General features: G+C 41.8%; 5 protein-coding genes across 5 annotated transcripts; 3 read left to right on the top strand and 2 right to left on the bottom strand.

The window, feature by feature from the left end:
- Nucleotides 1-3920: 3920 nt before the first annotated feature.
- On the bottom strand, nucleotides 3921-4447 carry LOC124226070 (histone H3.1). Its single transcript, XM_046638874.1, has one exon. The coding sequence runs from the start codon at nucleotides 4352-4354 to the stop codon at nucleotides 3944-3946; it is 411 nt and encodes a 136-aa protein (XP_046494830.1). The 5' UTR covers nucleotides 4355-4447; the 3' UTR covers nucleotides 3921-3943.
- Nucleotides 4448-5103: 656 nt separating this feature from the next.
- On the bottom strand, nucleotides 5104-5741 carry LOC124226075 (histone H2A type 1-like). Its single transcript, XM_046638880.1, has one exon. The coding sequence runs from the start codon at nucleotides 5739-5741 to the stop codon at nucleotides 5349-5351; it is 393 nt and encodes a 130-aa protein (XP_046494836.1). The 3' UTR covers nucleotides 5104-5348.
- A 327-nt stretch (nucleotides 5742-6068) lies between these two features.
- LOC124226083 (histone H2B type 1-B) lies at nucleotides 6069-6479 on the top strand. The gene has a single exon (XM_046638891.1). It carries the CDS (start codon nucleotides 6079-6081, stop codon nucleotides 6457-6459), a length of 381 nt encoding a protein of 126 aa, XP_046494847.1. The 5' UTR covers nucleotides 6069-6078; the 3' UTR covers nucleotides 6460-6479.
- A 12550-nt stretch (nucleotides 6480-19029) lies between these two features.
- On the top strand, nucleotides 19030-20076 carry LOC124226074 (histone H2A type 1-E). Its single transcript, XM_046638879.1, has one exon. The coding sequence runs from the start codon at nucleotides 19030-19032 to the stop codon at nucleotides 19420-19422; it is 393 nt and encodes a 130-aa protein (XP_046494835.1). The 3' UTR covers nucleotides 19423-20076.
- A 198-nt stretch (nucleotides 20077-20274) lies between these two features.
- On the top strand, nucleotides 20275-20843 carry LOC124226068 (histone H3.1). The gene has a single exon (XM_046638873.1). The coding sequence runs from the start codon at nucleotides 20433-20435 to the stop codon at nucleotides 20841-20843; it is 411 nt and encodes a 136-aa protein (XP_046494829.1). The 5' UTR covers nucleotides 20275-20432.
- Nucleotides 20844-25187: the final 4344 nt, after the last annotated feature.

The following is a 25187-nucleotide window of genomic DNA, read 5'->3' as shown; positions in this document are numbered from 1 at the left end:
TTCTGTACCAGGAAGAGAAGAATGACTAAACCACCAGAGAATCTTGTCGATGGAGAAGGCATGGACATAATTTTATGTAACAACCTTAGTGTTGTTTACTGTCCTTTTCCTGGTCACCTCCCATAGCTGGCTCCCCACCCCCCCCATATCTTTCTTTTTTCTTTAGCTAAAGATGGTATTTAAGGCCGTGTCTTGGGCCAATTCGGGGAGTTTCACTCGGTTTTCCTGGGTCTCTCCCATGTGTACCTGAGGTATACATGCTATTGAATTCTGTTTGTTTTTCTCTTGTTTATCTGCCTTTTATATAGGAGGTCTCAGCAAAGAACCTAGAAGGGTAGAGGGAAAATTATTTTTCCTTCCCTTCAGGTATGTTGATTATTTTCAGCTGTAGGCACTTTGAAAAACTGCAAATGCAGAGAGAGGCTTTCTCTGAATTTGGCTTATCTACCCAAAGACAAATCCTCCAAAAGGAAATCAATTGTCAGAAATCCCTTCCCAGAGAGTTTCATTAACATGGGAGGAGTGACACTTACCACAGGAAAGACTAAAAGTTGACACCACACCCAGACAAATCTTGTCACAAATAATCATACCTCCCATCTATTCTAAGGGTTCATTCATCTTTGCAAAAAATCATCTCTCTCCCCTAAGAGGCCTACATTTCCCCTCCCTTTTCTCTATTAAGATGTTGTTTAAGTCTGAATTCTAGCCATGTCTGGGAATAACTCCTTTTTCCCTGGGTATCGCCCATGTACACATGAGGTGTACACGTTAGTACACTTCTATTTGTTTTTCTCATGTTAATCTATCTTTTATTACAGGGATCTCAGCTAAGAACTCAGAAGGGTAGAGGGAAAATTATTCTTCCTGCCCTACAGCTGTGTGACCTTGTAACCTTGCTTTCATTTTCTTCATCTGTAAAGCTGGGGTAATGATACGACTCATGGAACTTTGGTGAGGCTTGAAATTAGCTAATGTAAGCAAAGTGTTAGAACAGAGACTGGCACAGAGAAGTCCTCCCTAAGTGGGACTTGTTTTTCGCTGTTACTCGTACTTAAAGAATCTGCCTGGGCTTGGGATATTGCCCTGAGCTCTCATTTTCAGGCTTTTACTCCCAACACAATATTGAGAAGACAAGTATGTATATATTAGCGAGGATTTTTCCTAATCACAGCATTTCATAAAGTACAAGACATTGATGGATTCTGTTTTGTTTTTCATACATGACATGTTAAAAATGGTTGTCTGGAAATGTTCTTTTGTACCTTCTCCCAAGGTGCATCGAGAATCTCAATCTTCTGACTTTCCTGCAACCAGGCCTGGAGAGCAGTTCAAATGTCTATACCCACTTCCCACTGTCGTCTTAAATCTCCCTAAGACACTCATTGACCAGTAGGTCACTTCTACTAGGACAACTGGAAGGGCCACTACTAAATTTTTAAGTCTGAAAAACACACTCTGACTTTGACTTCCTCCTCCTCTCCTCTGAGAGTCTCTAACAAACCAAAACTGGTTCTAGACTCCCACAGTGTTATCTGCAAATTTCGGCCTGTCGGGTAACATCACTCTGTGGTGCCTGGGGATGAAAATGCCTGTTTGACAGAAGGCCTTGCAAGAGCCATTTAAAAGATGCAATTTTTACATTAAACACCCCCTTTTTGTCTCCAGCCTGATCTTAGTCATTCCGATAAGATAAAGTAATAGATGTTTAAGGCAGTGATATACACTGGTGCTACCCTCCAGTCCAAAACATTCAGCAAATTTTCTTTTACAAATGTGAATTTTTCCCATTCTTTGATTTTAAAATATCAGCTGAAGTTTTATTTTAAACTGAGCAGAATCTATGCAACTAAGTCATGCCAAATGAAAAGGAAATTTAGAAGCTCAAGTTTGTCTTTATTTCAATTTTTAAAAAATCCTAGAGTATAAGAGAAACTGATGCACAGCTCAGGAAGATTAATAGCATTTATATAACGCTAGGCATCCAAAAATCACAACCCAGAGCCCCATTTTTCTGCTGATAGAGAAACTGATTTGTCGAAGATGACACAGGAAGTAGTAAAGCTTGGGTTTGAACCCTGGCAAGCTGGCATTCCAATGCTGCTCTGTGCTGCCAGCTCCCAGAGTACATCGGCTTGTAGAAAAATTAACAAGGTTATGAGTTTTAAGATGGTGCTAACCATTTTTTCCTAGCCACTGGCAGTTGTTCCATCAAGGGACTCGAATAAATGAAGACAAAGCCAAATTCATCTTCCTTGGCTGGAGAGTGGGGAGTGGGGCAAAGGAGCAGCCATTCTGAGCCACTGTCTCCTGTCCGTCTGACCCTCATACAGTAATGGGCATTTTTACATTTTTAAAGCTATCTGGTCAGGTCCTGTACCTAAAACACCTTTTTTCCTACAGATACACAAAATCTGAGGAGAAAAAGTCAGTGTACATAAAAGCCAGCACAGCTACAAGAAAAATCTTGACACTTGGATTTCAGCTGGGCTTGGTTTAAGCCAAGAGCACTGACGCCGCTGACAGGTCTCTTGTATGGGTAACAGAGGTTTGTGCCAGGCAGAGTTGCTTGTGCCAGAGTCTGAAAAAATGAAATATTAAAAATAAAACAACACACACACACGGAAATGTCCAACCTTATCATTTAAAAAATGCAAATATTATACTGTAAACCAAAAGGTTTTTTTTTTTTATTAAAACTCTGGCACACAAATAAATCCAAGTAAACTACACAATTCAGGTTTAATCTTTTGGGTGTTCTGGTTTTTGTTGTTGAAAGTTCTCCAACGATTTTACCACGGTGCATCAATTCACATCTCAGATGGACGCAAAGAAAGAATGCCAGACTTAAGGAATAAGGTGTGGAGAAAAAGAAAACTGCAGCAAAGCCTTTGCAATTGGTGGCTGTCATGTTCTTCAGCATTCTGTGTTGTTCTAAAGTAAAAAATTATTTGTAAAATATAGTGTAAAATCTACACAATAAAAAAAAGATTGCTGTCTGAACAATCATTGGGTGAAATACAGAAATTAAAGTTTAAAGTAAATGTTATTTTTCTTCTCACATTCAGACACTATCCCCGTGTGGGTCACCTTCCTTGTAATACTGAATCCGCAACTCCCAAATATAGAAAAGCAACATCACTAAAAGGAAAATGGTTTCAACTTGTAAATCCTATTTTGAATGGAAACTACTGCCAGAAATGTGAAAAAATTGTGTGGCACAGCATACCACAGGGCACACCCTTAGAAGAGATAAAGCAATGCAACCAAGTAGATTAATACACAGGAGCACATATAGAAAATAATTTAGTAAGTAAAAGGGATTGGATAAATTATGCTTGGTCAACAGATTAAAAAATAGGTAGCTAGCTTTAAAATATGCAAGTAATTACTTACCTCACATTTACAACAGATTTCCAGGTTAATTTAAAAGGTAAGAGGAGATCCAATGTATATATATTGGGGTGAAAGTCTTCTAATATACTGAAAAGAAAATAATTTTAACTCTAGATTTCAAACGAGGATTTTGGACCCTAAAACACTTTACAAAAAAGCTCAAGACAATGTACATTTCTCAGACTATTCTTTGTGTTTCTGGAGTGCAATTACCGAAATTAATCCTGTCTAAAACACGTAAGATCATAGCGAGATAGGACCTTAAATGAGTATTACTTATTATTATATTTGAGTACAGCTGAAACCATTAGGAAATCTAACGTTGCCTTGTTTATATTGTCTTCTGGTACTGGTGACCATACCGCCTGCTCCTGATATTCCTATTAGGGATTTAGAACTGATTATAAAGTACCAGCGTTTAGCCCGGCCAAGTAGTTTTACATAAAGCGGCACATAAAATGAGCTATCACAGCTACTTCTGTTGAGATCATTGGGTGGCTCTGAAAAGAGCCTTTGGGTTCAGGGTTCGCAGACTAAGAACGACAATTTATGCCCTCTCTCCGCGGATGCGGCGTGCGAGCTGGATGTCCTTGGGCATGATCGTGACGCGCTTGGCGTGGATGGCGCACAGGTTGGTGTCCTCAAAGAGCCCCACCAGGTAGGCCTCGCACGCCTCCTGCAGCGCCATCACGGCCGAGCTCTGGAAGCGCAGGTCGGTCTTGAAGTCCTGCGCGATCTCGCGCACCAGGCGCTGGAAGGGCAGCTTGCGGATCAGCAGCTCGGTGGACTTCTGGTAGCGGCGGATCTCGCGCAGGGCCACCGTGCCGGGCCGGTAGCGGTGGGGCTTCTTCACGCCGCCCGTGGCCGGCGCGCTCTTGCGAGCCGCCTTGGTGGCCAGCTGCTTGCGCGGCGCCTTGCCGCCGGTGGACTTACGAGCTGTCTGCTTAGTGCGAGCCATTGGGAGTGCCTGAGGACACGCTGAGTCAGTGGCACCCACAACCCAAGTTGCCTTTAAATATAGTTGGAAGCATTCTGATTGGCCCTGCCAGTTTTCAAAAGTCCCGCGCGATAAAACCATTGGCCCAAGGGGAACCAGGAGGAGTGGTTAATTACTAGAGAATTTGATTGGATGAATTACGTCACCGTCCATCCTCTTTTTTTGTCTGACATCTGAAGGAATTTTCAAACGTTCTAGTTCATCCTGTTACCAAGAACGTGTGCTTAACGAGCCATCTAAGGACCACATTAAATGTAACTTCTGATTCAGTTAATCTGAGTGAGACTTGATATGCTCAATTCTTGACACGATGGCAGGTTTCTCAATCCTGCCGGTCTGCACACTAAATTCAATCTCTTTCTTCTCCCCCAGACAGGTTAGCTTTTTAAAAAGTAAGTCTCCAATCGCCTGGACTGTTGCTTCCTAGCTCTTGGTCTTTATAGCTCCCCTACTCTCGAGTTTATTTTCTCTTGTATCAAACTGCATGGCACTAGGGCCCCTGGGTGGATTACTTGGGAGATCATATGTAAAGCTCCTGGTCTGTTAATGAGATAACACGATGGACCGCGGCAAATGTCCACTGACTCATGTGGGACAAATGGTTTTTGTTTAAATTGAAAACTTCAGAAGCCCCAGCTGTATTATTGGCCAATGGGAAATTTCCCTGCTCCTTGCTATTCTCGAGTCCGGGTAACATCCCCACTCTGCCTTTGTTTTAGAAACTTCTTGGTGTCCTAAATTCCCCATATAATGTACTTATAATCCTTATTGTGAACCGCGTATATTCCTGGAACTTAACGGTTTACGGCTAACTGTACTTTACAAACACGTTTGAAACTAATACTACCGACGAAACAGCCTGGTTACCAGCTTTTCTTGTGAAAACGTGGACGGCTCTGAAAAGAGCCTTTATATGACTGAAAAAACAAAGTTATGCGCTGTCCTGGCTTAGGCTTTACTTTCCCTTGACCTTGTGATGACTTTCAGTTTTCTTGGGCAGCAGCACGGCCTGGATATTGGGCAGGACACCACCCTGCGCGATGGTCACTTTGCCCAGCAGCTTGTTGAGCTCCTCGTCGTTGCGGATAGCCAGCTGCAGGTGACGCGGGATGATGCGCGTCTTCTTGTTGTCGCGGGCCGCGTTGCCCGCCAGCTCCAGGATCTCGGCCGTCAGGTACTCCAGCACCGCCGCCAGGTACACCGGCGCGCCGGCCCCGACCCGCTCGGCGTAGTTGCCCTTGCGGAGCAGGCGGTGCACTCGGCCCACAGGGAACTGCAGACCAGCTCGAGAAGACCGGGTTTTAGCCTTAGCTCGAGTCTTGCCTCCTTGTTTCCCACGCCCAGACATAGTAAGCGAACAAAACTCAAAGACCAAAACTTAGCAGAAAACAACAAAACCTAAAACGCGGGTAGAAATCCTTTTATAGACAGCGCAGGGATGTGCCAGTCTGCTATCCGATTGGTCAAAATGGGCTGTTTACATATCCAATGGGAAAAGAGAATGTGAGTCCCTTATTTGCATAAACATCTCCTCTCCGTATGCTGCTTCTGTCCAATCAGAACTGAGAGGTCTTGAACCTTCCTTTGCATTTAAGAACTATAAATAAATGGGCTCTGGACTTATCACGTTACTTTTTGTTGGGGGGGGATTTTGGTGTTTGTTTTTACTGCTTTTTGGAAAAACCATGCCTGAACCTTCCAAGTCAGCTCCGGCTCCTAAGAAAGGGTCTAAGAAGGCTATCACTAAGGCTCAAAAAAAAGATGGCAAGAAGCGCAAACGCAGCCGCAAGGAGAGCTACTCCATCTACGTGTACAAGGTGCTGAAGCAGGTCCACCCCGACACCGGCATCTCGTCCAAGGCCATGGGCATCATGAACTCGTTCGTCAACGACATCTTCGAGCGCATCGCGGGCGAGGCGTCGCGCCTGGCGCATTACAACAAGCGCTCGACCATCACCTCCAGGGAGATCCAGACGGCCGTGCGCCTGCTGCTGCCCGGGGAGCTGGCCAAGCACGCCGTGTCGGAGGGCACCAAGGCCGTCACCAAGTACACCAGCTCCAAGTAAATGCCTCTGTAGGCACCATTTAATCCAAAGGCTCTTTTCAGAGCCACCCACTTTTTCGAAAGAGAGCTATGACTGCCATTTCTTAGTGGAGTAACTCGGTCTACACTACTGATTAGTTTGAGTACTAAGGAATCTATTCAAATGATTGCTGATAGTTGAGGCAATGTTAGAGCCGATATTCTACTTTGTGGGTAACTTGGCTTTAAGAGAAATACACTGCTGTGGTACAGTACCCTAAGGACAGCTATTTCACATCTTTGTTTTTCTAAAGCCATGTTCGGTCTCCTCCTGACAAAGCCTCCCGGTGCTTGTTAAACTGTACAGGAAGTGTTCACTCCTCCCCTCTCTGCCCCTGCATGTTTATGATGGAAATTGAAATTTCCCTGCTGGGTAAAGAAAGCGGTTTAAGGATTTCAGAGAATTAGGTAGCCTAGCTGATGCGGGGTCGGTGAGCCGAGGAGTCGAAAGAAAGATTTCTTTAGACTCTTAAGATCTGGCAGTAGTGCTCTTTTATTTAGAGAATAGTGTAGAATAGCATGGGGACAGGACCCATGGGCAGTCAGAGCTTCTGCTGCCGCCGCTTCTGCTGCCCCCGCTGGCATGGGGACAGGACCAATGGGCAGGCAGAGCTGGTGTGTGGGGACAGGACCCACGGGCAGCCAGAGCTCCTGCTGCTGCCCCGAGTTGAGGGTTAGGGCTAAATTTAAGGCATAGGTATGTGAGTCATCTCTTTACAAGACAAAGAATATGTAAAAAAGTTAAAATGGTATCAGTGCCCGTTTGGTCTGGCCATTTGGCGGTCCCACAACTTTTAGATAAGAATCAAACCGGATTGAGTAAATGGCAGAAGTCACCGCTTGAATTTTATCCTCGGCTAAAGACAAAGGAGGATTTGTGGGGGGGAGGGTCAGTTACATGAGGTTGCCAGACAGCAACCAACTTAAGTTCTTGCCTCTGGCATTGATTAAGAGCTTCTAGAGCTTAAGACCATCCCCCCTTCTTCCTGGCACAGAGAGGGAGGCATCTTCGCAGATAGAGGTTTCCCTTAGAAATGTAAATGTTTCCCAACAAAGGGGCAAACAAATTCCACTCCTTGGAGCCTGAATCTCATCTGTAGTTTTAAAACTAATCAGCCTAAAAATCCTCATCATAAGCCATTTTAAAATTTAGCAGCCTAAAAATCCTCATCATAGCGACTATTCAGACTGCCCTTGGCTGGGGTAAGGGTAAGGTCCGAGCGGCGGAAAGGGCAGTTAGGGGCGTTGCTTCCCGGAGCCTGAACTCACCCTATCTTAGAGCATTTGGGAAACTAACAAAATCACTTGTGGGTCCCGTGGGCACTTCTACAGGGTATGCAATCTAAAGCCGTTTCAATTTTTCTTGCATCCCAGAAATCCGGGCTCCCGTTTCCTGGTTCATTTACCGTTCAGGGATGCCACCAGCAGTGCGGGGACGGTGGCCCTCCAGCTCCCGGAGGGACAAAGGGTTTGAATTTCCCGCCCTGCCCCGTCTGGCGCCACCTCGTGGCTGACAGGGAGGGCCCCATTTGGAGAGGAAGATGTACTAGTTTTCTGGGTAAACCTTTTTCAAAGAATCCAGGACTCCAAAAATAATCCCAAGAAGACAGAAAAGGCATTGGCTGAGGAAGAGGAGTCAGTGGGGCAGTTCTAGGTCCGGGGTTGGGGGAGGGGAAGAAGAGCGAGGAGAAGATTCAGCTGTTTACTACATATTAAAAAGGAAAAACAAAAGTATTTTCCTTTGGTTCGTGAGCGCTTCATGTAGGTGACATACAGCAGTGTCTTTGCATGAAGAAATAACATTAAAGGAGAATTTCTCAGAAAGGACCTCTTTTAAGAGAAAATTTAAACTTAAATTATCTTTCCCAACATCCCACGTATCAGCTGACTGCTGCATAAATGTTTCCTATCCCAGTATATGCAAAATATAATTATGAAAGAGACATTTGGCTTAAAAATTAACAATTTTTAGTTTTTTAGATTATAAAAAGATCCCTCCTCCCCCCAAAAATTAGTAGCAAACTCAGGCTACAGTTTAAGAATCACTGACCCTTGTGTCTCCCAGGGGGTGAGATCTGCGTAATAATGTTATTTCTTAGCCTCTTCAGAAAGATCTTCCGAGGTAGCGATTATTTTCTCCTCACCTTGTTCTTCATGACTGATGCGGGGTCGGTGAGCCGAGGAGTCGAAAGAAAGATTTCTTAGACTCTCAAGATCTGGCAGTAGTGCTCTTTTATTTAGAGAATAGTGTGGAATAGCATGGGGACAGGACCCATGGGCAGTCAGAGCTTCTGCTGCCGCTGCTTCTGCTGCCCCCGCTGGCATGGGGACAGGACCCATGGGCAGGCAGAGCTGGTGTGTGGGGACAGGACCCACGGGCAGTCAGAGCTCCTGCTGCTGCCCCGAGTTGACGGTTAGGGCTAATTTTATAAGGCATAGGTATATGATTCATCTCTTTACAAGACAAAGGAAAGAACATGAAAAAAAGTTAAAATGGTATCAGTGCAGGTGGGGTCTGGTCATTGGGTGATCCCATGACTTTTAGACAAGAATCAAATCGGATTAAGTGAAGGTCAGAAGCCACCACCCTAAACCAGTTACATGAGGTTGCCAGACAGCAACCAACTTAAGTTCTTGCCTCTGGCATTGATTAAGAGCTTCTAGAGTTTAAGACCATCCCCCCTTCTTCCTGGCACAGAGAGGGAGGCATCTTCACAGATAGAGGTTTCCCTTAGAAATGTAAATGTTTCCCAACAAAGGGGCAAACAAATTCCATGCCTTGGAGCCTGAATCTCATCTGTAGTTTTAAAACTAACCAGCCTAAAAATCCTCATCATAAGCCATTTTAAAATTAAGCAGCCTAAAAATCCTCATCAATGACTTTTGCTTGTCTGTTTACTTTCTGCCTTCTCTCTCTTTCTCTTTCCTTCCTTCCTCCTTTTTTACTCTCATTTCTTCCCAATGTTTGATATTTTACCTAAAACTATATCCTGAGTTGACAAGCTCAAACCAAAACCTAGACCTCCTAAACTCAAAGCTAGGCCTTTTTGCCATCTGTTCTGACACCTGGCTGATCTTTAACAAGCGAACGGTGATAAACCAAATGGCAAGCAATAGGATATCTTGGAGCATATGAGGAAGCCATTTGGTGTAAACGTAATTTGGCCTGACCTTGTTCTTTCAAGAGGGCCTGATGTGGCTGTTGAGCATACATTGTATATCTGCTTTAAGCATTTGCTATGTCCCAAGGACAAGAAGAAATCACCTTGAGGTAAAGATACACCCCCCCACCTCCACCTAAGGATAACCATCTCTCCCTAGGCTAAGAATTGATTGCTGTGCTCACCCTGTGACTACCCAGGTCAAGACAACAGACTTACTTCCTTCTGTGTCCGTCAATCACTTTGCCAACAGAGCAATCTCATGACTATTGTGAAAGGGACATTTCTATCATATGTGACCCACGCTCTTTGATAGTATGTAACCACTCTGTACACCCCGACTTCTTTGGTGCCCTTCCTTCCTTGGGGAAAGAAGGCCCCAGGCTAAGCTAGTCCTCAGATCTGGCTCATAATAAACTCACCCCAATTTTCATTTATAGATTGGTTGTGGACTATTTTCATCGAAAGTGGGGAATTTAAAAAAAAAGAAAATCAGATGCCTGAAGTCAGTGGTAGACCCTGGATCTGTAGCGGGGATTGAGAAGCCAGGAAAAAAATTTATGAATCTCCCCAGTTGATTCTGATGAGGCACCAATTCTGCCCATAGCAGAGCCAGTAGGCAAGCCCATGAAATTGAGTGAAATACTAGAAAGGTATATACACCCCCGTTCCTAATAAACAGCCACATCTTCTTCAGAGCTCCAGTCTCTGAGTGACAAAGCCAACAGGAGAAAAGCTACCTGTACTACACCCCAGTTCTCCTTTCAGTTATGGAAAGTTTTGCTTACCTCCCTATCCAACAAAGAAGACTTGAAGGCAATTTATCTTATATACAGATTTTATTTTTTTAACACATATCCCTTAGTTGCTTTCCTGAAAGACTGTTTACATTCCTATTAACAGTATTATTTTGCTGACTTCCACAAGTCCTCTTGAACAGTGGATGTTGTCAGTCTTTTAAATCTTTTCAATTCTGAGACATGAACAATTAAATCTCATTGTTGTTTTTATTTTGAAAACAACTACTATTAATGAACATTTTGATAATCACACTTTTTTCTATTATGTTTGATTACTTACGTCCCTTGTCCATTTTCCTTTGAGTTGTGGTCTATTTACTATCTTTTAAACAGGTGATTTCCATGAATGAAGAGGTTATTATATCTGAGGGCTTATTATATGCCTGTTACATCTCTAAGCTCTTTGTAAATATAAATTCATTAAATCTTCATGGAAATTCAGCACAGTATAAGTACTATTATTATTGAAGGGGAACAGAATACACTACCCCAAAATGTGCCACTTTAGCAAGTGCATTATTTTGAGCTGAAGGCTATTGAAACGTAGCAGACTCAGGAAAAGATTTTTACTTGCCTATTAACTGCCTAAAAAATTTAGAGAGGGCGCCTATACCAGAAAGACAGCTATTGCCAGAGATAACTTTCTTTTTTTTTTTTTTTAAAGATTTTATTTTTTCCTTTTTCTCCCCAAAGCCCCCCGGTACATAGTTGTGTATTCTTCGTTGTGGGTTCCTCTAGTTGTGGCATGCGGGACGCTGCTTCAGCGTGGTCTGACGAGCAGTGCCATGTCCACGCCCAGGATTCAAACCGACGAAACACTGGGCTGCCTGCAGCGGAGCGCGCGAACGTAACCACTCGGCCACGGGGCCAGCCCCGATAACTTTCTTTTTTTCATCTGAAAGACTTACTTGCACGGCAGGGCAAACATCTGATCAGAAAAACATCTGCTCTTCTTATCTTCTTGTGAATCGCCCTCCCTGCCTTTGAAGCCCTAGGCCTCCAGTGCATTCCTTAGCTCAGGATGGCATATTAACCTCAGTTGCTTGACTGCCTTTGAGTGTCATATTTTTATGGGACTCCTGTATGTATGAAATTAAATGTGTTTTTCTTCTGTTAATCTGTCCTTTGTCAATTTAATTATTAGACCAGCCAAAGAACTTAGAAGGAAAGAAGGGAAAAGTTTTCTGCCCCTACATTATCATGCCTGTTTTACAGATAAAAACAAATGGCATAGCCACTCGTTGAGTTCTATATAGTTGCTGATTTTTTGTCTGGTCATTCTACCAATTATTAAGAGAGGAGTGTTGAATTTTCTACCTATAATTGTGAATTACTCTACTACTTTCAGTTCTATCAGTTTTTGCTTCATATATTTTGCAGTTCTGTTATTTGGTGCATATACATTTAGAATTGTTTGGTTTTCTTATGGGATTGACCCTTTTACCATTCTGTAATGTCTCTTTCTGTCCATGGTAATTTTCTTTGCTCTTAACTTTACTTATCTGATATTAATACTGGCACTCCTCCTTTTGCTGATGTTTGAATGGTTTATCCTTTTCAATCCTTTAATTTCAATATGTATGTATAATTATATTTGAAGTGAGTTTCTTGTAGACAGTGAAAGGGAGCAGAATTTGCCATCCCAAAATATGCCTCTGTAGGAGAGAAAGATTAATTCCTCCACCCTCTAGGTCCTTCTGGCTGGGCTATTAATTAAATTGACATGAGACAGAATAACAGGAGAAAATCAAACAAAGCCTTATAACACGTAAACATGGGAGAAACCCAGGAAAACTGAGCAACTTGCCAGAATGACCAAAGCTGCCACCTTAAATACCACCTTCAGCTAAAGACAAAAGAGGACGTTGAGGGTGGGGGAGTCAGTTATGGGAGATTACCAGAAAAGCACAGCAAACAAGAGTAAGTTTATGATGTAGATTTCAGTCCTTGCCTTCTGCATTGATAAAAGTTTCTAGAAATAAGGTCATCCCCCTTTTCCTGGCACAGAAAAGGAGATATATTTACAAATGGTGATTTCCCTTACAAATGTAACTGTCTTTTACAAAGGGTAACTACTACTTGGTTTTTAGAACTTTTCCCATGTCTACAGCTTTTGTTTTGTTTTGTCTTGTTTTTTTAAATAGCCAGTCAAAAATCATCCTTATGCCATAGAGACACATCTTAAGGTGGCAAATTCTGACTCCCCACAGCTTTTTGGCACAATGATTATCTTGAGCTGATTATTTTTTAAAAACAGGCTGCATGAGCAAACCTTGTTACTTCTCTACCATTTGCTACCTGTGGTCCAAACCCGTTTGTGTTTTTAATTATTTAGAAATTTATTGTTTCATTGTCTAAAAGGTATAAAAGTTTCCCTCTCTGGTTACTTCTTCAGGTCTTTATGCTCTTGTGAAGGCTCCCTTGTATATGTAAAAATTTAATAAAATTTGTAGGCTTTTCTCCTGTTAATCTGTCTCTGTTAGTTTAATTTTCAGATCCAGCCAGAGACCCTAAGAGGGTTCAGGGAAACGTTCTCCCCTACAACATGTTAGGGCTTAAATTTGCCATTTTGTTTTTTGTTTTCTAGTGTTTTTTCGTTTTCTATTTTTCTCTCACTGTTATTCATTTCTCTGTTTTCTATTTCCAGCTTTCCTGTGGGTTACTTGATTATTTTCTTTAAACAACTCCAATTTGATTTATTTATTGTCTTTGGATAGCTTTTTACTGATTGCTCTATTGCATGTACATAACATCACAGTCTACTGGGAGCATGTTACCAGTTCAAGTGTACAAAGGTTAAGGCCTTTTAAATCTTTTTAGTCTCCCCTGTTTATAATATAATTTTCTTAAATATTTCCTCTGCATACATGGAGAACCACATCAGATAACGTTAGAAATTTTGCTTCTAAACATAATTTAGAAAACTCAAGAGGATTATATTTACCTGTATTTCTGTTTTTCCTTCTTCCTTCCTAATATTCCAAAAATCTGATATTATTTCCTTTCTTTATCAAAAAGTTCCTTTGCTATTGTTCTATGCATAGATATGCTGGCAGCAAATCCCCTTATTTCCTTTCATCTGAGAATATCTTTATTTCCTTACTAATTTCTAAAGGACATGAAAGTTAGGGTGACAATAGCAGTTCTTTTAGCTCTTGGAAAATGTGACCTTTCCTTTTGGCCTGTATTTTGTGACAAGAAATCTTCTGTCATTTGAATTGATTTTTCTCTTATATCAAGGTTTTGTTTCTTTGGCAGCTTGCGAGATATTTTCTTTGTCTTTAGTTTGCATAACTTTATTATGTGTTTTTGCATAAATTTCTTTGGGTTTATTCTATTTGGGATTTGTGTTGCTTCTTAAATCTGTAAATTTATGTCTTTTGTCAAGTGTAGGAAGTTTTCAGCCATTATTTCTTCAAATACTTATTCAACACCACCCTCTTTTCTCCTCTCCTTTTTGTACTCTAATGACATGAATGTTAGATCTTTTGTTATAGTCCCACATATCTCTGATGTTCATTTTTTTCCCCAGTCTATTCTCTCTCTGTTGTTCAAATTGGGTAATTTCTATTTTTTTATCTTCAGGTTCACTGATTCTTTCCTCTATTCTTTCCACTCTGCTGTTGAATCCATCCATTGACTTTTTATTTCAGTCATTATATTTTTCAGTTCTAAAACTTGAATTTTGTTCTTCTTTGTATCTTTTATTTCTTGGCTGAGACTTCCTAGTGTTTCAAGTGTGTCTGTAATTACTCCTTGAACTTTTTTTTTTTTTTAAAGATTGGCACCTGAGCTAACAACTGTGGCCAATCTTTTTTTCTTTTTTTCTGCTTTATCTCCCCAAATTCCCCCTGGTACATAGCTGTATATCTTAGTTGCAGGTTCTTCTAGTTGTGGCATATGGGATGCCGCCTCAGCGTGGCCTGATGAGCGGTGCCATGTCTGTGCCCAGGATCCGAACCAGCGAAACCCTGGGCTGTCACAGTGGAGTGTGCAAACTTTTAACCACTCAGACATGGGGCCAGCCCCTCATTGAACTATTTTTACGATAGCTGCTTTAAAATCCCAGTTGGGTAATTCCAACACGTGTGTCATCTTGGTCTTAATATTTATTGATTGTCTTTTCTCACTCAAATGGAGATTTTCCTTCTTATTGGTATGACAAGTAATTTTTCTTTTTTATCTTATCATGGACATTTTGGGTATTGTTATGAGACTCAGGATCTTATTTAATTTTGGGGTTTTAGGAGACTCCCCCTTGCCTCAGGTGGAAGGAGGGATACTGCCTCTTTATTGCTAGGTGGGAGTGAAAGTCCAGGTTCCCCTCTCAGCTTCCTTTGACATGCCCAGAGGGGAAAAGTGCCTCATTATTGCTGGGCAGGGGTGGAAGTCAAAGATCCGCATGTGGTCTCCATTGAAACCCTATAGGTGGGAAGATGGGGAGTGCAGTGGTTATTTCTTAAGTCTTCTTAAGGTTGTCCCTTTCCTGGTCTTTTGGTTAAAAAGAACTGGCTTTTCTTGTTTTGTGTTTTTGTTTTTCACTTACTCTCTTTGGCATTTCTAGATTGCCAACTTCTTCAGTACAAAGCCCAGGATACATGAGGCAAAAAGAAATCCTGGGAAATATACCACTGTGTTGGTTCCTGTAGGGGAACAGAATTGACTACCTCAAAATGTGTCTCTTTGGCTTGATTATTTTTAAGAACAAAAAATTCAGGAAGAATCGTTGATCTACCCCCTAACTGTCTAAAATAATTTGAGATTAGAAGGCCTGTTCCAGGAAGGAGCTATAACCATAGCTAACTATAGTATCATATGAACTAGGTATGGTAGACAGTGGGGAGCCTAGCAAGGCCCATTTGATCAAAGTCCTCTCCATGTCCCACTGTCTCTGAAAGGCATAGCAAACATTTGTTTACCAAACATTTGCTTTCCCATCTCCATGTGAATTGTCTTCCTCCCCTTTGAAGTCCCAAACCCCTACCCCCAACATTCTCTTTTGTCTTAACTGAAGATGATATTTAAAGTGGTGGCTTTGGCCATATTGGTGAGTTACTGTTTTCCTCTGTTTCTCCCATGTACACATGTTAATAAACTTCGTTTGTCTCCTGTTAATCTGCCTGATACTAGTTTAATTCTTAGACCAGTCAGAAGAACCTAGAAGGGGAGAGGAAGATTTTTTTTCTCCTCTACAATCCTTATGTTGCCAGTCTTCAACCAGTGTTCCATAATGTATTTAAGGTAAGGAGTGGTGGCCCTCAGAATAAATTAATACATTAAAAGCATTTATGCTTCTAACTCTTGCAGTGTTCAGATGAGTGACAGAATCTACTCCTGAACATGCTCAAAACAAATCCAGGATCTTTCAAATGCTACTGTTTGTAGGGGACGAAAACATTCTCCTCTACCCTCCTAGGGTCTCTGGCTGGGCATAAGAATTGAACTGACATAAGACAGATTAAAAGGATAAAAGCATGCAAGCTTTATTATTTTAAATGTACAAGGGAGATTTCACAAGAAAAATGAACAGCCAAAGAAGCAGTGAGAGTTGAGTGCTTATATACTGAATTGGACAAAGAGTAGTAAGTTGTGAAAATGTGACAAGGCAAAGGGATTGGGCTAGGGTAGTTAATTGGGTGTAGTAATAAGGAAGATAAGGGTTAGTTTAACAAAGTGTGTTTGTACAGATTTCTCTCAACCTCAAATTCCTGTCCTTGGTGGTGAGAATGTCTCTTTCCTTCTGGTACAGTGGGGACACTTTTCACACGGGAATTTCATCTCCTGCGTTTAAGAAAAAGAAAGAAGGTCTGAGTGTTTTTCTTGCAGCTGCTATTTTTTCAAGTTCTTTTAACACAAAATTGTCAATATGCCAGGGAAACATATTTCGGGATGGCGAGTTTTAGATTCCTTCAACAATAACCTTGATGCCAGCTAGTTTTTCCTCAAGTGCATTCAAGTCACATTATAGTTTTTAGACCTATATTGAGCAAATAATAGACATTTACTTTTTTCCATTGCTTCTACAAACCAATGGGTGTCAAAGTGTCCTGCTCCGGGAGTTGGAGTTGTTATTGGGGAGCAAGTACTTTTCCTTTCATATTTATATGGACAAATTTACCCCCACACATTTTTTTCAAAGCTAAGTGCCTAGAATTTACTGATTTTGAGAACTTGCTGACAAGATTTCATCAAGTTGTTCTACTCATAGCAGATGCCAGTGTTTGTTGATTTGCTTGACTCAGAGTGAATTGGATGACCTGAAGATTTCTTCTCATCCATGATTCAATGGAGTATAGATTCTTGATGTTATGACTATCTGTACTCCTGCTCCTATTCTGGGTTTTTGAAGCAGGTCTTAATCTTGGCTTCTGTTTTACCTAGCCCTGTACACACCCACTACTCCAACCAAAATGACCTACAGTTTGTTCAGGAAATTAGAACAGTTCTACCTAGTGGCCCTTGGCTCATATGTTCCCCTGGCTTTGAATGCATATGGACTTTTATTGAAGTATTTATTCTCCCTACCTGGCTAGCTTCTTCATCTCTTTCAGGTTTGAACTTAAGTGACACCCTCTTGGTGACTCTTTCCCTGGTCCTCCCTGTTTGTCTCACATATGCCCTTTCCTTACTTTATTTTTCTCCACAGCACTCACCACCAAAAATTACACTCCATGCTTTTGCTATGTACTAGCTTACTGAGTGCCTTTTAGACTAGAAGAGCATCACCACAAAGGCATGGGTTGTCTCCTGCTTTGTTTTGCTATGTTCCGTGCACCTGGAACACTCTCTGGCACTTAGAAGGTGCTCAGTAAATATATGATGAATAAATGCTGGATACTCAACTTCCTCATGAATTCTCACGGCCCTTCTAATTCACAGTGATTACTCTTCTCTATGTGCTCTTATATTATTTATTGCTTAAAACCTTCACTTTCTGATACAGAATATACTCTACTATTTAATCTTCAGGCATACAAGCCTTCCCTTTTCAAATTAGAGGACAGTCCTTGAAGCAGCATCTGAGATATCTTTTTACATCTCCATCTTTGGTCTTGCAACATTTCAAAGACACTGAGCCAGTGGTTATTGATGTTTATTGTTGTTGATGATGACGACGATGATAAAAAATAAAAAGGAGGTTAAATATTCTTAACAGAAAAAGTCACAGGAACCAGAAGATGCAACAGAAGGGAAAAAAAAAAGACACAAAAGCAGCACACCTTTACCCTCCTACCAGGTTTCCTGGATCCAAAGATGGTTCTCTGACAGAGTTGGCTTAGGAGTAAATTTTCTCACTCAGGCTCTTGTTCCTTTTACCATCTTGTTTGGGATTCAGCAGACCTTTAGGCTTGAGCCTTCACAAATTTCTGAAGTAATTATCCACCTCCATCCAGGCCTCATGCACTTCGAGCTCATGGACCACAAAAGGAAAAAGAGTAAGATTTCTCTTGGCAATCTCTCTTGACTTTACGTTCCTTGATGTGAGAGCTTAGACCACGTAAAGCCTACAGTAATATTAATATAGTGTTTTATAATACATACAGTAATCTCATTGTGCGCATTCCTGTGCTATGGGGTGTTTGTTCCCTCATTTCCTAAAAGAGCTCCGAGACTCCTTGCCCTTGTGTGCTCTAACAAGAGGACAGCAAGGGATAACAAGCAGTAGCATATGGAGGATGATGGAGGAGTTTTCTGAAATAACTACAATCTGTGTGTTGTAGCCAACTGAGAAAAGAGGGAGGGTAAGAGGGTTGTGAAAGGCACTATAGAATGATGACAAAGACTTTTCCAGCCAGGAGACTGGTCTTGGTCCCATTAACACTGTTACCTTGGGTAAGGTGAAAAAACTTAACAAAACAAAAACCAAGCTGGGTCTTTCAGTTTTGGGATCTCTAAAATGAGAACAGTACTCACTCTACAGACCTTCAAGGTAATTCCAGAAAGCCTCAAAGCCTCATATGCAGGATATGAATGAAATGGAAGACTTGCTGGCCTCGGTCATCCAGGTGGATCCAGGTGGATGGATCATCCAGTTCTTGCTTTCAGTTTTCACCGTTCAGATAATTTAAGAAGACTTGGGTTACCACAAAGAATTGTTTCTTTCTCCCTCTTCTCTGCTGTGAGATTTAAAAGGGATAAAGCAACGCCTGGCAGAGACATACCTCTTAAATGTTACGTATTTAGAAATTGCTCCGCGTTTACTCCTTTCCAGAATAATGAGACACAGTGCAGGAAAAGGACCAGTAGCCAAAAGTGAGAACAATGAGCACAAATCCATCTTGCTTCTGATTGCCTTTAGGAATAGTATTTTCAGTAAACCAAATCGATTCAGGTATGAAAGTATTAAATTAATATTAAAGTAAAGGCTCATCGGACTAGATTAGATTGGAGCAAACAAAAACCTCATTCTAGACGGAAGGGTTATATGCAAATGAGGGATGCTGGTTGTGATTTCCCATTGGTTACTTTATAATAGCCAATGGGAGAAGTTCACGCAGCCTACCTCCAGTTAGTATAAATAGTTCTCTTACTGGTGCTTGTGTGTTTTGCGTTCGCCTTTTTTCTTGAAGGTGTTTGCTTTTCAGGGTAGTTATGTCTGGCCGTGGGAAACAAGGTGGAAAGGCTCGTGCCAAGGCCAAGACCCGCTCTTCTCGGGCTGGGCTGCAGTTCCCCGTGGGCCGAGTGCACCGCCTGCTCCGCAAGGGCAACTACGCCGAGCGGGTCGGGGCCGGCGCGCCGGTGTACCTGGCGGCGGTGCTGGAGTACCTGACGGCCGAGATCCTGGAGCTGGCGGGCAACGCGGCCCGCGACAACAAGAAGACGCGCATCATCCCGCGCCACCTGCAGCTGGCCATCCGCAACGACGAGGAGCTCAACAAGCTCCTGGGGCGCGTGACTATCGCGCAGGGCGGAGTCTTGCCCAATATCCAGGCTGTGCTGCTGCCCAAGAAGACTGAAAGTCACCACAAGGCCAAGGGCAAGTAAAGTCTTGGCTTTTAGAAACCTAACTACAAAGGCTCTTTTCAGAGCCACCCACTGTTTTCAGTGAGAGAGCTGTCATACTTTACGATGTCCACGGAAATAATTGTGTTTTTAAGGCGAAATGTCAACTAGTAAGTTACACGAGGAATATTTGGCCCCCATAAAAATTCAGAAAAGTAGCTGTTAGGGAGGAAAGCCATATCGGGAGTCTACGGTAAATGCGGCTACGGCGCTGACCGGGTTAAGTGTGTAAGTGACTCAGCGTCTAATCACGCAGAAGGGGCACCGCCAGCCTTGGTTCCAAGCGGTGAGTTTTGTAAACTTCACAAGTCATAAAGCTTCACATTTTAGCGAATGAGGAAAGGATAATAGTGAAAGGCCCTGGATTCTTAAAAGTTAAATTCAACGTTTTATGCTGAAGATGTGAAGAAACACCCACATCCTCTCCATCCCGATTCAACGTTTTCTAAATGCGTTACACATTTGCTGAAGCGATTGAGGGCAAGTCAACAGATCCTTTTCACTTCGCTCTTGTAAGTCAAGAGCATTTTCCTAATTGTTCACAATATTCATGCCACACCCAAGAAAATAACTGGATATCATTTTAGATGCAGCCGATATATAAATTTTCCTAAACCCCTCCAAAATGATGGTTACTTAAAAAAAATCCATAGGCGGTTTCTGCGTTGCTTTGTGTGATTACTTTGCTTTATATTTTAAAACCTCAGAAGCTTTCAGGGCAAGATGTTTTTCCACAGTGGATTTAGAAGCGAAAGGGTAAATAAAATGACGTCAGTGTAGCTACGGTGAAGGGCAGGGCTTCGGATGCATTGACCAACCTGAAAGCAGCTCTTAATCCGGGCAGCCAGGCACGAAGCTGGACCAATCCGGGGAGGGCGCGGGGACTTTTGAATGTTCTTGGGCCCAATAGTTGCTGACCTGGCTGTATAAAAGAAGGATGGCTCCGTGCTTTACATTGGCGTCTGAAAAGACAGTCTTTGTGAGCTTTCGTGATGGCTCGTACTAAGCAGACAGCTCGTAAGTCCACCGGCGGTAAGGCGCCGCGCAAGCAGCTGGCCACCAAGGCGGCTCGCAAGAGCGCGCCGGCCACGGGCGGCGTGAAGAAGCCCCACCGCTACCGGCCCGGCACGGTGGCCCTGCGCGAGATCCGCCGCTACCAGAAGTCCACCGAGCTGCTGATCCGCAAGCTGCCCTTCCAGCGCCTGGTGCGCGAGATCGCGCAGGACTTCAAGACCGACCTGCGCTTCCAGAGCTCGGCCGTGATGGCGCTGCAGGAGGCGTGCGAGGCCTACCTGGTGGGGCTGTTTGAGGACACCAACCTGTGTGCCATCCACGCCAAGCGCGTCACTATCATGCCCAAGGACATCCAGCTCGCGCGCCGCATCCGTGGTGAAAGAGCATAAAGCAAGTTTTTCTCTCTGACTGAAAAGGCTCTTTTCAGAGCCACCCACAATTTCACTTAAAAGCAGTTGTAATTTGTATATTTCAATCGCTGAGAGAAAAAATGTTACACGTCGAAACGTATGTTTAATAGTATGCCTTCTAAAAGTTAGTTGGCTGCTTTCTAAATTTAAGTGAGATCACTTATGTGGCACTAGATCTAGGTACTCGAGAGCTACGTGTGTCCTGCCTAGTGGTTTGCAGAATGCAGTTCTGGTCCCTTCTGATATTAACACAAAATTTAACCTGTGCGGGATATAAAAGCCAAAAAAAGCTTTTAATTGTATTTTGTGATATCCAGTTTTCTCTAAAGTAGTTGTAATCTTAGACCTTTAATTTTCAGACATATTTATATTGACCCTCTCGTTTTTTCCCTATTTAATAATTTGAGTTTTGTCAGGTTAAAGACAACAGCGTTTGGGTCTATTTATATAGAGTTCCCTGACCACGTCTTGCCACTCCTACTTTTAATCCATCTAGCAAAACAAGCAAATATGTCTAACAGCAGTGTCAGTGTACACAAAATGCCCAGTAGGCCACAAAATAGTCACTTCTGGCTCTAGAATACAGTTATTGGTCTATCAGAAATGGGGTGGTAGCTCAGGTGGTAGAAGCTGACTTCAGTACTCACCAGTAGAGGTCCATTAAATAAGTTTATGGAACAAGAAAGATAGGATTTGCCTATCATTCTCCAAAGTTCCTTTGCCTAGACATCTTAAATCAATGGGCTTTGAGATTCTGAAGGGTAGCACCTATAGAGCTTCTCTTACTCATGCCCTCCCTTTTTTTTTTTTTTTTTTTTTGAGGAAGATTAGCCCTGAGCTAAGTGCTGCCAATCTTCCTCTTTTTGCTGAGGAAGATTGTCCCAGAGCTAACATCCATGCCCATCTTCCTCTATTTTATGTATGGGAAGCCTACCACAGCATGGCTTTTGCCAAGCCGCGCTATGTCCGTACCCGGGATCCGAACCGGTGGACCCGGGGCCGCCGAAGTGGAATGTGCGAACTTAACCGCTGCGCCACCAGGCGGGTCCCCTCATGCCCCTTTTAACAAAAATAAAAACATTGATCTAAGTGTTAATTTTCCAAATATAAAAGTATAATGTAACTGACGGGGTAGATCACGTTTTTCTGAGGCCTAAAGTGTATACAGGTTGGTGTCTCAAAACCTGCGATACAAAATTACAAGCACAAAACTAGACAGTGAAATTAATTTATAACGGGAATACAAATCAACAAATTCTAATATTACAAAAACAGACAAAACCATAGCCATCACAAAATTCAAAAATTAGCACATTTTATTATCTTTTTAATACAATACTGTAATCTCTTGCTTTCCTATAGTTTTGACTGCATATTCTGATTCCATTTTCAAAAACAATTATTTTGTAATATCTTCTATATAGACAGTGGGAAGAGAATTGAGATTTCCTCTCGGGTGCTCACAATTTTTTTTATTCTCTTGATAACTTAAAAGTTTCAACTTTGAAACATTGGTAATGTCAAGTAACTTTTTAGGACTGTTTTCAAATTTGGGAAATGCTCTGTTTTCAAATTTGGGAAATGAAGCCTCTTTCATATGTGAATTGAAAAATTTGGAAGAATTCTTCATGGACTAGCTTCTGGCTCTATACATGTCAAATGTTGATTCTTCTCTACTGTGCACTCACTTCCAGTGCTGTGTGCTCTGAATGAGTGGGTGTCATCATATGACATCTAGTCCTGCATCTTCTTGCCAGAAATCCAGGTGAGTTTGTCAAGAGCAGTAGGAATGTTCTTGAAGCCATTCTTACACCTGATTGGCTATTAACAACTGAACTATATATGAGCACATCTGCAAATCACATTATATGTCTCATTAACCCCAAACTAAATATATATTCAAGTAAATTTTCTCTTCCCAAATCCCAAATACGCTCATCAGCATCCCAACATAATCAGACAAAAGGTGAACTGTAATGGAAGGGAAGATCCAGTGGAAATAAACAATGCTTTTAACCAGCTGTGCTTAAAGTATCTTAACACTGTAGATTTTAAAAACATGACACCAAGTGAACACACTCTCAGGGGCCCCTCCCGTGGCCATGGAAGTGCACGGCCTGACACCCCAGTTTCATTAGTTTCAAGGTAAATCTGCCTTGGAACTGACTATGCTTTTCTCAATTATACATGGCCTTCCCCTGCCCTCCTACCGCTCTATTCTAACACACTTCAGCAGAGCGCCCTAGGAGCTGAGAATCATTAGTCTTGGATGGCTTTCAGGCCTCTGAGATAGAGTACTGTTTTGCGTGATGCTTTGGATGATGGTACCATTCTTACAGAGAGAGATACCAGGAGGAGAAAACTTAATAGGGAGGATATAAAGTCAACTCTGAGCAATCTGAACACTTTCCGTGTAAAGGTAAGTTCACTGGGACAACTGTGCAGGATGTTATAGATCCATTCTGTACTGAATACCATCTTCCTTTGGAAAGGGCCCCAGGGAAGGAACAAACAATAAAACCATGGATTCATCAGGAGTCAGTCCAATACTAACACTGATAGTTTGCCATGGGTCAAGTGCCACGTGAGCTAATTGGCCTGAATTATTGTGTATAATTCTTACTACGACAAGGAATGGCAAGTTCTCTCACTATCCCCATTTTACAGAGGAGGAAACTTAGGCTAAGAGATTTTAGTAACTTGGCCAAATTCATACTACTAATAACTATTGTTGCCAGGCAGTCTCACACCAAATCCACACTCTCTCTATATTTTGATCAATAAGATGGCTCAAAAATGGATGCAAGATCTAGTTTCCTATTCTAGGATAACTCTGTCTTGGAGATTGGGTCACCTCAGGGTGAATGGGGAGGAGCTGCAGTGGCCTGGCCCGGGCTCAGTTCTGTTATCAGAGTCCTCTGGTCAGAGGCCTGGTATGAGACGAAGTGGGTAGGATGACCAGAAGAAACATCAGGTCTTAGGAATGCTCTCTGCTTCAGGGCCAAGTCAGAATAATTAGTTCCTTGGAAACATCTGGATTCTGCTCCAGAGCAAGTGTTCACTTCTATCTTCCCCACAATATTTAACTATAGAGCTGTATTGTCCAAGATGGTAGCCACCAGCTAGCAAGCATTTGAAACGTGGCTAGTCCAAATTGAGATGGGTTTAAGTGTAAAATACACACCAGATTTCAAAGAATTAGTATGAAAAATAGAACAAAAAGTCTCCTTAATATTTTTATATTAGATTATTGTCGAAATAATATTTTTATTATAGTGGGTTAAAATATTATGAAACTAGGTTTTGTTTCTTTCTTTTAAATGCGGCTACCAGACAAGTTTAAATTACCTATGTGGTGTTTATTATATTTCTGAGGAACTGCATGAGTAGATAGAAGATAATTATACTGACTCACTGATCAGAAACTAAGTAGCTGTGTCCTTATCACCTTATCAACCCCCAGCCTCAGTAATAATGGCACCTACCTTGAAGTGCTATGACAGGAATGTGTTTGAAAATAAATGAAGAGTGCTCAGCAACAGCGCTTGGCATGTTGTAAACGCTTGCTGTCAACATTATTGTTACCACTGTGCCCTAAATCCCTCTTCTTTTCTGAAATCCTCTAATGACGTAATCCTGTCTTGTACTGGACGTGCTCATCTCTGGCATGGATTTCAGCCACAAAATTACCTTCTACATTTCCCTCAGGCATAGAAGAAATGATACCTAGAGCTTTGCCTAGGGGAAGTAATAGAATATTCAATCTTTCCGCCATGAGAGCACTGTGTACATGTGTACAGAAAAGAAAGTTTGAAATAATGAGTTGCAAGTAGCCTTTGATTTCTGTGTTACACTTTTATCAGACATGGACAGTTCATGAATTTTCATTGTTGAATTATCACTCAGCAGTTTAGTTTCTGCAGTATGTGTTGCCATCTTTGCCTAATCAGCTATGTTTGGGCAAATAATGGAATATATTATTGCCATTGTCAGTCTTACTTTAAATAAATGAAATATTAAAAATTATAATATTAATGTCAAAATAAAATATGGGTTTCATAAACTACATAAAATCAAGACAAGGACCTTTTTCTTAAAGTGGTCAATTTTTAGATTCAAATGAATGTTTATTAGACCTAAGCCAGTCAATCACGTGAACAATTGTGAGGAAATGGAACAAAATGAAAGAAGAGGGACAAAACTGAGAAAACATATTGTTGAAGACTGTACCTAAATGCTAGGTAAAAGTAGACATTTTTATAATAACTTTTAGCTCTCTGTGAATGAAATCTTCATCCTTTCTAGAGAAGGGTGATGATATTT

This window comes from Equus quagga, chromosome 15, assembly GCF_021613505.1.
Source record: "Equus quagga isolate Etosha38 chromosome 15, UCLA_HA_Equagga_1.0, whole genome shotgun sequence".
NCBI classification, from domain to species: domain Eukaryota; kingdom Metazoa; phylum Chordata; class Mammalia; order Perissodactyla; family Equidae; genus Equus; species Equus quagga.
This window is presented reverse-complemented; position numbering and strand designations above follow the sequence as displayed.